This window comes from Ranitomeya imitator, chromosome 10 (genome assembly GCF_032444005.1).
Source record: "Ranitomeya imitator isolate aRanImi1 chromosome 10, aRanImi1.pri, whole genome shotgun sequence".
Taxonomy (NCBI): Eukaryota; Metazoa; Chordata; class Amphibia; order Anura; family Dendrobatidae; genus Ranitomeya; species Ranitomeya imitator.
The window spans coordinates 7,254,999-7,269,151 of record NC_091291.1 but is presented as its reverse complement, the minus strand read 5'-3'; the positions used below and the strand labels follow the sequence as shown (position 1 = coordinate 7,269,151).

Sequence of the window (14,153 nt, the reverse complement as noted above, 5' to 3'; positions counted from 1 at the left end):
ATACCAGACAAGGCCATGAACAAGAGTGGCGCTGTTTATGGAGGAAGGGCAGATGATTGTGCCCCCCGGGTCCATATATTCACATCTACCTTATGCTCCGGTGTCGTCCCAGGTGCTGGCGGTGCCGGTCGTGGAGGGGAGGCGGTTTGTCACGAAGCACAGTAAGAAGGCGCTGAAGGCCAGTCTGACGCTGGGCATCCTCCTGGGCATGTTCTTCGTGGCGTGGCTGCCCTTTTTTATCGCCAACATGGTTCAGGTAAGCGGGCGGAGTGGGCTCACCACTTACGAAGAGGCACAGTGATTGCTGACTCCTCCCCGTCTGATATAAGGGAGGGGCTTATTAAAAAACCATTTTCAAGCTCTCCTATTGGCTCAATAGAGGGCCGTGTATTCGCCGCTTTGTGCTATTATTATTAGGGCCTTTATTAGAAATATTTCGGCACAAGTCCCGACCCCGGAGGCAGAGTCCCTTTAAATGGTGAAATCTTGCGCCATCTTCTTTCTTGAGTGCTGACCGTCCTCTTGCTGTTCCCCGCAGGCCGTCTGTGACTGCGTCCCCCCGGGCTTATTTGACATCATCACGTGGCTCGGATACTGTAACAGCACCATGAACCCCATCATCTACCCCCTCTTCATGAGAGACTTCAAGCGTGCCATGGGGAAGTACCTGCCCTGCTGCAGGCGCTCCAGGGTCATCTCGCTGTCCGTGCGCAACTCCAACAGTGCCCCGCGCCTGGGGCTGTCGCTGAGGAACGTGCTGACCCTGCGCGGGGAGACGGACTCCATCTATTCCGCCACTCTGGGCCACGAGCACCTCCTGCAGAACTACAAGGACCACAGCACCGACCCGCTGCCCGTCACCGCCGCCGATTCCGTCAACCTCTTTGATTTGGAGCAGGAGATGCAGGTCCACCAGCTAAACACGCCCATGGACTGAGCCATCATCTACAACGGTGCTCATCCTGAGCTCTCTGGTTCACAGACGGGATTCCCGAACGGCACTGACACTTAGTGGCCAATCACAATGGACACCGCATAGGAGATACCCGCCACGCAAGATGGCGACTCAGGGACGTACAACGTCTTTTAAGCGGGTGTCCGTATGTACTGGTTATTATCCATAGGGGGCAGTATATTTCTCGTTTCCCGGTCCTGATCGTTACGTATATTTGGAGGTTGATACGATACATGCATGCTGGGAAGTGATGGAAAAGAAAGTTCCTGCACCTGTAGTGCTGGCAGAATGCCGATGCAGAGGAAGCGCCTTCCTAATTACTGTGAGTCGAGTAAAATATCCAGCGTGTCTCGTTGTGGTAGTGAATGTTTTATTTATTAATGATTTGAATGATAGCTTGTCATTTTCTCCAATCACATCCAGAGCTGCATTCGACAACAGACCATGGTTTAGCTCCACCCACCTATCTATGTGACCTTTGCCCTATGTACCTGTCATCTGAGCTCCCACGATGCACAGTAAGAGGGCAGAATGGTGATTGCAGCTCTGGAGGTGATTGGAGACACAATATTCTGTGGCCCCTGGAGTGCAGCGGGGTCCTCGTCCTGGGGCTTCGGCGATGACATTCTACAATTATTGCTCCTCTGTCCGGTTATATGTAATAAATTCAGTGATATTTGAGGAGCGTGGATGGTGGGGGAGGGGAAGGCGCCGGCAACGACGGAACAAGCTCGATGACATTAGATAAATGTCAGGTATGCCGAGGGTGAGTCATTAAAGGGGCAATCCCGGCAAAATCCCACATGCATAAATTAAAGGGCTAGTCCACATTATGTAAATGAAGGTGAATGATGAAATCCTGCGGCTTCCTCATAGGATCTCTGCTAGCAGCCAGTGAATGGCAGCACTCGTGTACATCCATGGGGTCAAACCGTCAATCCACCATCAGCCTTTATCTTAGTCGATTATGTCAGAGATGAAAATTATTAATATTTAGAGATTATGTTGTTAAATCCCTGAAAAATTCCCCCCACACACTGTGGCCCCAACTTGCCGTCCACTCTCAGACGTCACATGGAATCCATCTGTAGCAAGAGAGACCCCGAGACATTACACAAAGCGGGGGTGGGTCTTTGTCCTTCTACAGGAAGCGGGGGTGGGTCTTTGTCCTTCTACAGGAAGCGGGGGTGGGTCTTTGTCCTTCTACAGGAAGCGGGGGTGGGTCTTTGTCCTTCTACAGGAAGCGGGGGCGGGTCTTTGTCCTTCTACAGGAAGCGGGGGCGGGTCATTGTCCTTCTACAGGAAGCGGGGGCGGGTTTTTGTCCTTCTACGGGAAGCGGGGGCGGGTCATTGTCCTTCTACAGGAAGCGGGGGCGGGTCTTTGTCCTTCTACAGGAAGCGGGGGTGGGTCTTTGTCCTTCTACAGGAAGCGGGGGTGGGTCTTTGTCCTTCTACAGGAGGCTGGGGCGGGTTTTTGTCCTTCTACGGGAAGCGGGGGCGGGTCATTGTACTTCTACGGGAAGCGGGGGCGGGTCATTGTCCTTCTACGGGAAGCGGGGGCGGGTTTTTGTCCTTCTACCGGAAGCGGGGGCGGGTCATTGTCCTTCTACGGGAAGCGGGGGCGGGTCATTGTCCTTCTACGGGAAGCGGGGGCAGGTCTTTGTCCTTCTACAGGAAGCGGGGGCGGGTCTTTGTCCTTCTACAGGAGGCTGGGGCGGGTTTTTGTCCTTCTATGGGAAGCAGGGGCGGGTCATTGTCCTTCTACGGGAAGCGGGGGCGGGTCATTGTCCTTCTACGGGAAGCGGGGGCGGGTTTTTGTCCTTCTACGGGAAGCGGGGGCGGGTCATTGTTCTTCTACGGGAAGCGGGGGCGGGTCATTGTCCTTCTACAGGAAGCGGGGACGGGTCTTTGTCCTTCTACAGGAGGCGGGGGCGGGTTTTTGTCCTTCTACGGGAAGCGGGTCATTGTCCTTCTACGGGAAGCGGGGGCGGGTCATTGTCCTTCTACGGTAAGCGGGGGCGGGTCTTTGTCCTTCTACAGGAAGCGGGGACGGGTCTTTGTCCTTCTACAGGAAGCGGGGGCGGGTCTTTGTCCTATAAGAATTGGGGGAGGGTCTTTGTCCTTCTACTGGACGCGGGGGCGGGTCTTTGTGCAACAGAGGAGGAGGGAGATGGAGCTGCACAACTGAGAGGGGGGTGAAGGTGCAGAACTGTGCAGTTTTCTAGGACTTTCAGGATCTAGAAGTAAGAATATAGAACAAGACAAAAGCACTCCAATAATGAATGAAGACACTTGTCTGTGAGATTTTGGGCTTCACCCCAGACGAGTTGTGGAAGCATTTCCTGTGGATGTTAATAGCAGCAGGCGCTCACGTGTCACTACCAGGCGGCGGCGCTGTAACACTGATGCCAGTGCCGGAGGGCGCCTGTCTGCTGACCAGACCCACGACGCGCTCCAAGTATGACCGTATCTAGGACACACGGTCTGCCTCACCGTACAGAACTGCAGCCGATCGCTGAATCGTGTTCTGTCTCTTTAAGTTAGTGAGGAGCCTCGTCGTTGAGTTTTCTGCCGTTCCGCTCCTGATCTTTTCTCGCCGTGTTGTTGTTGGCACAGTCCTTACAGAACGATTCCTGTGCCTGTGCGGCACCGCACCGAGCACAGGGCGACTGGGGCGAGCTTGGGGTTGTGATCGGTTCCCAGTCCCATGGGGAAACGTCCTGGTCGCTCCGCGTTTCTTCTGCCGTCTCGCTGCTCTGCTGCGGAGCCGGCGGGTGGAGGAGAGCGCTCTGCTCTTCTAGGCGGCACTCCTTGGTCTTGATGCCCACGGCCTTCAGTATTGTGTCCATCTGCTTCATGTAGTCCAGGTGTCCGTTCACCTATGGGGGAGGCGTCGAAACGTTACTATAAAGAGCGCGTCCCCTTTAAATGAATAATTCCCTGTAGAGCTATATAAATAATAATATCTGATCCCGGGAAAGCTGGGTGACCACCAATTCAGCCTCTCAAGAGATGGGGGACCACCACAGTGAGGCCCAGCCCGATGGCTCCAAGAAAGGCGATCATTCAGGAATGGGCAGGGGGTAGCGGTGATTACTGGGGATGGTTTTGCAGCATGGACCACACCGGTGCAGCCGACAGTGAGTAACAGACGACGCGGACAATCATCGAAACAGAAGAAAACAAAAGGGGAGTAAAATGTGGTCGGCGGGCGATTACGGGGGGCGGCGGGCGATTACGGGGGCGGCATTGTACGGTGCAGCTGTTCTCCGCCCGTCATCTCCCCCTCCGAAGGGGCTCTGAAAAGGACGGCTGGTCAGCACTTTACCCGGGGGGGGTGTGTGTGTAATTACTTTCTGCCAGGTGGGGGCGGCGCGGTAATTATCTGCAGCGAGCGGCCGCGCAAAACCACAAGACGCAGCGGAGGAATGTACAGAGGAAACACTGCAAGGGAAAGTATAAAGGAAGCCATGCTGGGAGTTGTAGTTCCACAGAGAATGGAAAATAACAAGCAGTAATTGAATCAGGTAGGGGTGGCTGGGGCTTGTAGTTCTACAGCAATTAGTGAGTAATGGATCATAAGCAATTACTGAAAAGTTTCTAGGGTGTATGGAATTTCCAGTGGACGGCTGGGACTTGTAGTTCTGCAGAAAGTGACAAGTAGCGGGGCTGTTAGGGATGCTCCCTACACAGAGACATCCACAGTTTACACATCCGCACACAAAGCTTTTATCACCTGCAGAGCATGGAGCCCTCCCTGAGCCGGACCCATTAACTGTCCCCCCGAGGGGCCACACTCTGGCATCCTGCCCTATATACCATCCATCAACGCTGCGCCGAGACCAGCGCACAACACAAATAGCAGCGAGTCCAGGGGGGCGAAATACTGGGAAGACTTACGGGGGCTACATGACTAATTCATCGCCCCCGGGGGCTGCACTGACGAGTCACAGGCTGTATATGATGGAGGGAGACGGGAACAGCCCGAGGGCCAAGACCAAGGTACAGCCTGAGCGAGAATACAAAGCCTGAGGCACCACCGTGTACACTCATTGTATCTTGTATTATACCCCAGAGCTGCACTCACTATTCTGCTGGAGCAGTCACTGTGTACATACATTACATTACTGATCCTGAGTTATATCCTGTATTATACCCCAGAGCTGCACTCACTATTCTGCTGGTGCAGTCACTGTGTACAAACATTACATTACTGATCCTGAGTTACCTCCTGTATTATACTCCAGAGCTGCACTCACTATTCTGCTGGTGCACTCACTGTGTACATACATTACATTACTGATCCTGAGTTACATCCTGTATTATACTCCAGAGCTGTACTCACTATTCTGCTGGTGCAGTCACTGTGTACATACATTACTGATCCTGAGTTACATCCTGTATTATACCCCAGAGCTGCGCTCACTGTTCTGCTGGTGCAGTCACTGTGTACATACATTACATTACTGATCCTGAGTTACATCCTGTATTATACCCCAGAGCTGCACTCACTATTCTGCTGGTACAGTCACTGTGTACATACATTACTGATCCTGAGTTACCTCCTGTATTATACTCCAGAGCTGCACTCGCTGTTCTGCTGGTGCAATCACTGTGTACATACATTACATTACTGATCCTGAGTTACATCCTGTATTATACCCCAGAGCTGCACTCACTATTCTGCTGGTGCAGTCACTGTGTACATACATTACATTACTGATCCTGAGTTACATCCTGTATTATACTCCAGAGCTGCACTCACTATTCTGCTGGTGCAGTCACTGTGTACATACATTACATTACTGATCCTGAGTTACATCCTGTATTATACTCCAGAGCTGCACTCACTATTCTGCTGGTGCAGTCACTGTGTACATACATTACATTACTGATCCTGAGTTACATCCTGTATTATACTCCAGAGCTGCACTCACTATTCTGCTGGTGCAGTCACTGTGTACATACATTAAATTACTGATCCTGTGTTACCTCCTGTATTATACCCCAGAGCTGCACTCACTATTCTGCTGGTGCAGTCACTGTGTACATACATTAAATTACTGTTCCTGTGTTACCTCCTGTATTATACCCCAGAGCTGCACTCACTATTCTGCTGGTGCAGTCACGGTGTACATATATTACATTACTGATCCTGAGTTACATCCTGTATTATACCCCAGAGCTGCACTCACTATTCTGCTGGTGCAGTCACGGTGTACATACATTACATTACTGATCCTGAGTTACATCCTGTATTATACCCCAGAGCTGCAATCACTATTCTGCTGGTGCAGTCACTGTGTACATACATTACATTACTGATCCTGAGTTACATCCTGTATTATACTCCAGAGCTGCACTCACTATTCTGCTGGTGCAGTCACTGTGTACATACATTACATTACTGATCCTGAGTTACATCCTGTATTATACTCCAGAGCTGCAATCACTATTCTGCTGGTGCAGTCACTGTGTACATACATTACATTACTGATCCTGAGTTACACCCTGTATTATACCCCAGAGCTGCACTCACTATTCTGCTGGTGCAGTCACTGTGTACATACATTACATTACTGATCCTGAGTTACATCCTGTATTATACCCCAGAGCTGCAATCACTATTCTGCTGGTGCAGTCACTGTGTACATACATTACATTACTGATCCTGAGTTACATCCTGTATTATACCCCAGAGCTGCAATCACTATTCTGCTGGTGCAGTCACTGTGTACATACATTACATTACTGATCCTGAGTTACATCCTGTATTATACTCCAGAGCTGCACTCACTATTCTGCCGGTGCAGTCACTGTGTACATACATTACATTACTGATCCTGAGTTACATCCTGTATTATACCCCAGAGCTGCACTCACTATTCTGCCGGTGCAGTCACTGTGTACATACATTACATTACTGATCCTGAGTTACACCCTGTATTATACCCCAGAGCTGCACTCACTATTCTGCTGGTGCAGTCACTGTGTACATACATTACATTACTGATCCTGAGTTACATCCTGTATTATACCCCAGAGCTGCAATCACTATTCTGCTGGTGCAGTCACTGTGTACATACATTACATTACTGATCCTGAGTTACATCCTGTATTATACCCCAGAGCTGCACTCACTATTCTGCTGGTGCAGTCACTGTGTACATACATTACATTACTGATCCTGAGTTACATCCTGTATTATACTCCAGAGCTGCACTCACTATTCTGCTGGTGCAGTCACTGTGTACATACATTACATTACTGATCCTGAGTTACACCCTGTATTATACCCCAGAGCTGCACTCACTATTCTGCTGGTGCAGTCACTGTGTACATACATTACATTACTGATCCTGAGTTACATCCTGTATTATACCCCAGAGCTGCAATCACTATTCTGCTGGTGCAGTCACTGTGTACATACATTACATTACTGATCCTGAGTTACATCCTGTATTATACCCCAGAGCTGCAATCACTATTCTGCTGGTGCAGTCACTGTGTACATACATTACATTACTGATCCTGAGTTACATCCTGTATTATACTCCAGAGCTGCACTCACTATTCTGCTGGTGCAGTCACTGTGTACATACATTACATTACTGATCCTGAGTTACATCCTGTATTATACCCCAGAGCTGCACTCACTATTCTGCCGGTGCAGTCACTGTGTACATACATTACATTACTGATCCTGAGTTACATCCTGTATTATACTCCAGAGCTGCACTCACTATTCTGCTGGTGCAGTCACTGTGTACATACATTACATTACTGATCCTGAGTTACACCCTGTATTATACCCCAGAGCTGCACTCACTATTCTGCTGGTGCAGTCACTGTGTACATACATTACATTACTGATCCTGAGTTACATCCTGTATTATACCCCAGAGCTGCAATCACTATTCTGCTGGTGCAGTCACTGTGTACATACATTACATTACTGATCCTGAGTTACATCCTGTATTATACCCCAGAGCTGCAATCACTATTCTGCTGGTGCAGTCACTGTGTACATACATTACATTACTGATCCTGAGTTACATCCTGTATTATACTCCAGAGCTGCACTCACTATTCTGCTGGTGCAGTCACTGTGTACATACATTACATTACTGATCCTGAGTTACATCCTGTATTATACTCCAGAGCTGCACTCACTATTCTGCTGGTGCAGTCACTGTGTACATACATTACATTACTGATCCTGAGTTACACCCTGTATTATACCCCAGAGCTGCACTCACTATTCTGCTGGTGCAGTCACTGTGTACATACATTACATTACTGATCCTGAGTTACATCCTGTATTATACCCCAGAGCTGCAATCACTATTCTGCTGGTGCAGTCACTGTGTACATACATTACATTACTGATCCTGAGTTACATCCTGTATTATACCCCAGAGCTGCACTCACTATTCTGCTGGTGCAGTCACTGTGTACATACATTACTGATCCTGAGTTACCTCCTGTATTATACTCCAGAGCTGCACTCACTATTCTGCTGGTGCAGTCACTGTGTACATACATTACATTACTGATCCTGAGTTACATCCTGTATTATACTCCAGAGCTGCACTCACTATTCTGCTGGTGCAGTCACTGTGTACATACATTACTGATCCTGAGTTACATCCTGTATTATACTCCAGAGCTGCACTCACTATTCTGCTGGTGCAGTCACTGTGTACATACATTACATTACTGATCCTGAGTTACCTCCTGTATTATACTCCAGAGCTGCACTCACTATTCTGCTGGTGCAGTCACTGTGTACATACATTACATTACTGATCCTGAGTTACCTCCTGTATTATACTCCAGAGCTGCACTCACTATTCTGCTGGTGCAGTCACTGTGTACATACATTACATTACTGATCCTGAGTTACATCCTGTATTATACCCCAGAGCTGCACTCACTATTCTGCTGGTGCAGTCACTGTGTACATACATTACATTACTGATCCTGAGTTACCTCCTGTATTATACTCCAGAGCTGCACTCACTATTCTGCTGGTGCAGTCACTGTGTACATACATTACATTACTGATCCTGAGTTACATCCTGTATTATACCCCAGAGCTGCAATCACTATTCTGCTGGTGCAGTCACTGTGTACATACATCCCGTTACTGTGATGCTTCGAGCAGTGGAGCTGGAGTAGACGGGGTCTCGCACTGCATATATCTATAAGGGGCATGTCTGTGTCCTACGCCCGAGTGCAGATGTAGTGGAGCTGAGTGTGTGAGATGTGTGTCACTCAGCTTTCCCAGGAGCAGATTATACATTAACCACTTCTATTTCCTGCGGCAGCGATGTGCTCGCCGCTCTCCGAGGACTCGTGTTATCTCCGGGGATTAGCAGCACTGAGGAGGGTCCTCTCGGCAGACACCGCGCTCGTCTCTGCACCTCTTGTGCCGGATTTATCAGGACCCTTGTTACCGTCTCGGCACATAAGAGGATTTAGAAATAATTACATCTGACTGTGCTTCTATCAATTCCAGGAGAAGTGGCGCCTGTCTGTAGAGCGGGGGAGGGGAGACGAGCGGGAGAAGTGGCGCCTGTCTGTAGAGCGGGGGAGGGGAGACGAGTGGGAGAAGTGGCGCCCTGTTCCTATGTCTGATCCCCGGGAGGCGGATGACGGCAATAACTTCTCAGTAACGAGTGGCGGATGATGTCACCTCCGTATGACAGCGCGGCGCACAGCAGACCCCGGCGTGTACGGGACGCCCCCACACTGTGCCGCCTGCGGAGCTATCCCATAATCACATACAAGACGTGTAAGGCGCTTACCACAGAAGACAGGTCCACATTCACCATCCGGCGGTCATCTAGGTCCACAGGCTGTAATCCGGCCACGCTGAGCTTCACTGACGAGCTCCGGTACACGAAGCTCAGCAGCCAATCACCTCTGCCGCAAGAGGAGGAAAGGAGACCAAAAGCAGTAAAAAAAGGTTTTGGGGGTATGTCAACAGCAAAATAAATGTCAGAGATCCTATAGGATTTCAACAGGATGAAAAGGGTGAAGAGGTCAGAAATTATTCTGAGCAGAACTTTTACGTTCCTACTTTGTATATGTGTTCAATAAGAAAGCAAATGTAACATCAACTGATCTTCACGGTGGCATCGCAGGAAAAAAAGAATCCACACTATCCATAAACAGAGAGATGGTGGGAAGACTTGGCTAATTTACATAAATTTACATCTCCTGCTTCAGATAAATTACATCCTAGGGAACTGAAGGAGTTAGCAGAGGAAATTGCAGAACCACTAGCCAAAATCTCTGAAAAATCCTAGAGACCAGAAGTCCCAGAACATTGGAGAAGGACAAATGTTGTCCCTATCTTCAAAAAAGGAAAGAAGACGGAGCCAGGAAATCACAGTCCAGTGAGCCTTACTTCTATACCAGGCGAGATCTGTGAACACATTATTACACAGCATGGATGTAAGTACCTGGATAAGAATACAGTAATTAACCAGAGCCAGCACGGCTTTGTAGCAAACAAGTCATCCAGACTAATCTCCTTCCACGATGGAATCACTGACTGGGTGGATCAGCAAAATGCGGTAGATATAGTATACCTCAACTTCAGCAAAGCATTTGTTAAATTATCTCATACTATCCTTATTGAGAAAATGACCAAGTATGGGAGTGACAAGGCTATGGTTAGGTGGAGTCATAGGGGCAGCACGGTGGCTCAGTGGTTAGCACTGCAGCCTTGCAGCGCTGGAGTCCACGTTTTTGCATGGGTTTCCTCCGGGTTCTCTGGTTTCCTCCCACATTCTAAAGACATACTGATAGGGAATTTAGATTGTGAGCCCCAACGGGGACAGCGATGATAATGTGTGCAAAACTGTAAAGCGCTGCGGAATATGTTATATAAAAATAAAGATTATTATTCATAACTGTCTCAGTGATTGTACTCAAAGAATTATAATACATGGCTGCACATCCAATTGGAAGAGTGTTTCATGTGGTGACCACAAGGCTCTGTCCTGGCTCCAGTGTTACAAGTGGTGACCACAAGGCTCTGTCCTGGCCCCAGTATCACAAGTGGGGACCACAAGGCTCTGTCCTGGCCCCAGTGTTGTTCAACATATTTATAAATTATCTAGATAAGGGAACTGATGGTAATCTGATCAAATTTGCAGATGATGTAAAGCTAGGAGGGATAGATAACACTAGAAAAGACAGAGAAAGCATTCAGAAGGATCTAGATAATCTTGAATAATGGGCAGCGACTAATAGAATGGTATTTAACAGGGAGAAATGCAAGATTGTAAATCTGGGCAAGAAAAACGGAAATTACATCTACAGAATGGAAGGAATAGAACTAAGCAACAGCACGTGTGAAAAAGACAGGAATACTAATAGATCACAGACTGCACAGGAGTCAACAGTGTGATGCAGCAGCAAAAAAGGCAAACACAGTTCTAGGATGTATAAGAGAAGCACAGAGTCCAGATTACGTGAAGTAATTCTCCCTCTACTCCTCCTTGGTCAGGCCTCATGTGGATACTGGGTCCAGTTCTGGACTCCACATTGTAAGAAAGACATTGAGAAACTGAAACAAGCTCAGACAAGAGCGACCTGGATGGTGAGCGGACTGCACAGTATGTCCTACGAGGAACGGGTAAAGGATCTGGGAATATTTAGCTGCAAAAAAGAAGACTAAGAGGAGACTTAATAGCCGTCTACAAATATCTGAAGGGTCGTCACAGTGTAGAGGGATCATCATTATTCTCATTTGTAAACATGAGAAGCAACGGAAGGAAACTGAAAGGGAAAAGATACAGATTAGATATTAGGAGGGTGACAGTGAGGATGATCAATGATTGAAGCGGCGGCCCCGAGAGGTGGCGAGTTCTCCTTCAATGGAAGTCTTCACACAGAGGCTGGACAGACATCAGTCTGAGATGATTTAGTGAATCCTGCATTGAGCAGGGGGATGGATACGATAACCCTGGGGGTCCCTTCCAGCTCTGATATTCTAGGATTCTATGAACACTATACGTGTAACTTCAACTCTGGTCATCACATACAGCTAAAATCCAATCTCACACAGTGGAAGATGATAAAACTCTGGATTTATACAGTCACCACTAGAGGGAGCTCACTACATACAGAATTATAGTCACCACTAGAGGGAGCTCACTACATACAGATTTATACAGCCACCACTAGAAGGAGCTCATTGCGTACATATTTATACAGACACCATTAGGGGGAGCTCACTACATACAGATTTATACAGCTGTTGTGAATTCTGTGGTCACAAGTGGTATTGCAGTCTCTGGGCGTCCTCCCTCAGGTGTTTTGGTGAGCTCGTTGGCTGCCTTGCTATTTAGCTCCACCTGAGTCTGTCTTCCTTGCTCCTTGTCAATGTTCCAGTGTTGGATCTGAGCTACTGCATCTTTCCTTGGGCCTGCTGCTCTGCTAGATAAGTGCTTCTAGTTTGTTTTCTGTTTTTTCTGTCCAGCTTGTTATTATCTTTTGCTGGAAGCTCTGAGAAGCAAAGGGGTGCACCGCCGTGCTGTTAGTTCGGCACGGTGGGTCTTTTTTGCCCCTTTGCGTGGTTTTCGTTTTAGGGTTTTTTGTAGACTGCATAGTTCTCTTTGCTATCCTCGCTCTGTCTAGAATATCGGGCCTCACTTTGCTGAATCTATTTCATTCCTACGTTTGTCTTTTCATCTTGCTAACAGTCATTATATGTGGGGGCTGCCTATTCCTTTGGGGTATTTCTCTGAGGTAAGTCAGGCTTGTATTTCTATCTTCAGGCTAGTCAGCTCCTCAGGCAGTGCCGAGTTGCATAGGTAGTTGTTAGGCGCAATCCACTGCTGCTTATAGTTGTGTGAGGATAGATCAGGTACTGCAGTCTACAGAGATTCCACGTCTCAGAGCTCGTCCTATTGTTTTGGGTTTTTGCCAGATCTCTGTATGTGCGCTGATTACTGCACGCTGTGTTGCCTGATTGCCAGCCATAACAGTACAAGGAGCCTATTCAATGATTTCCAATAGAGGGAAAAAAGAAATCCTGACATCATTTTTTTTTCTTAGCTCTGTCTTCAGTCTTTTTTTTCCCCTAGACATTAGAGTGCTTCAGGACACAGCTGTGGACATGGATATTCAGGCTCTGTGCTCCTCAATGGATAATCTCGTTGTAAATGTACAAAAGATTCAAGATACTATTGATCAGAAATCGATGCTAGAACCAAGAATTCCGATTCCTGATTTGTTTTTTGGTGACAGAACTAAGTTCCTGAGCTTCAGAAATAATTGTAAGCTATTTTTGGCCTTGAAACCTCATTCTTCTGGTAATCCTATTCAACAGGTTTTGATTATTATTTCTTTTTTGCGCGGCGACCCACAGGACTGGGCGTTTTCTCTTGCACCAGGAGATTCTGCATTGAGTAATATTGATGCATTTTTCCAGGCGCTGGGATTGCTTTACGATGAGCCTAATTCAGTGGATCAAGCTGAGAAAAATCTGCTGGCTTTATGCCAGGGTCAGGATGATGTAGAACTATATTGTCAGAAATTTAGAAAATGGTCAGTACTCACTCTGTGGAATGAATCTGCACTAGCGGCTTTGTTCAGAAAGGGTCTCTCTGAAGCTCTTAAGGATGTAATGGTGGGATTTCCTATGCCTGCTGGTTTGAATGAGTCTATGTCCTTGGCCATTCAGATCGGTCGTCGCTTGCGCGAGCGTAAATCTGTGCACCATCTGGCGGTATTGTCTGAGAGTAAGCCTGAGCCTATGCAGTGCAACAGGACTATGACTAAAGTAGAACGGCAAGAACACAGACGTCTGAACAGACTGTGTTTCTATTGTGGTGATTCTACTCATGCTATTTCTAATTGTCCTAAACGCACTAGGCGGTTCGATAGCTCTGCCGTTATTGGTACTGTACAGTCCAAATTCCTTTTGTCCATTACCTTAATGTGCTCTTTGTCATCATATTCTGTCATGGCGTTTGTGGATTCAGGCGCTGCCCTGAATCTGATGGATTTGGATTATGCTAAACGTTGTGGATTTTTCTTGGAGCCTTTGCGGTGTCCTATTCCGTTGAGAGGAATTGATGCTACACCTCTGGCCAAGAATAAGCCTCAGTACTGGGCCCAGCTGACCATGTGCATGGCTCCTGCACATCAGGAAGTTATTCGCTTTTTGGTACTGCAT

The 14,153-nt window shown here is 47.9% G+C and overlaps 2 protein-coding genes across 3 annotated transcripts in view; one reads left to right on the top strand and one right to left on the bottom strand.

Annotated features, from left to right (window-relative positions):
- HTR6 (5-hydroxytryptamine receptor 6) overlaps positions 1-1,303 on the top strand; it is a 37,656-nt gene extending 36,353 nt beyond the window's left edge. Inside the window, exons 2-3 of the mRNA XM_069740698.1 lie at positions 113-256; positions 539-1,303. Of these exons, the coding sequence (XP_069596799.1) occupies positions 113-256; positions 539-937 (543 nt within the window). The 3' untranslated portion in view covers positions 938-1,303. The remainder of the gene's footprint in view (positions 1-112; positions 257-538) is intronic.
- TMCO4 (transmembrane and coiled-coil domains 4) overlaps positions 1,304-14,153 on the bottom strand; it is a 33,833-nt gene continuing 20,983 nt past the window's right edge. For both annotated transcript variants that reach the window (XM_069740697.1, XM_069740696.1), the window contains exons 13-14: positions 9,766-9,883; positions 1,304-3,834 (exon numbers count right to left, since the gene is read on the bottom strand). In XM_069740697.1, coding sequence (XP_069596798.1) covers positions 3,496-3,834; positions 9,766-9,883 — 457 coding nt within the window. In that variant the 3' untranslated portion in view covers positions 1,304-3,495. The remainder of the gene's footprint in view (positions 3,835-9,765; positions 9,884-14,153) is intronic.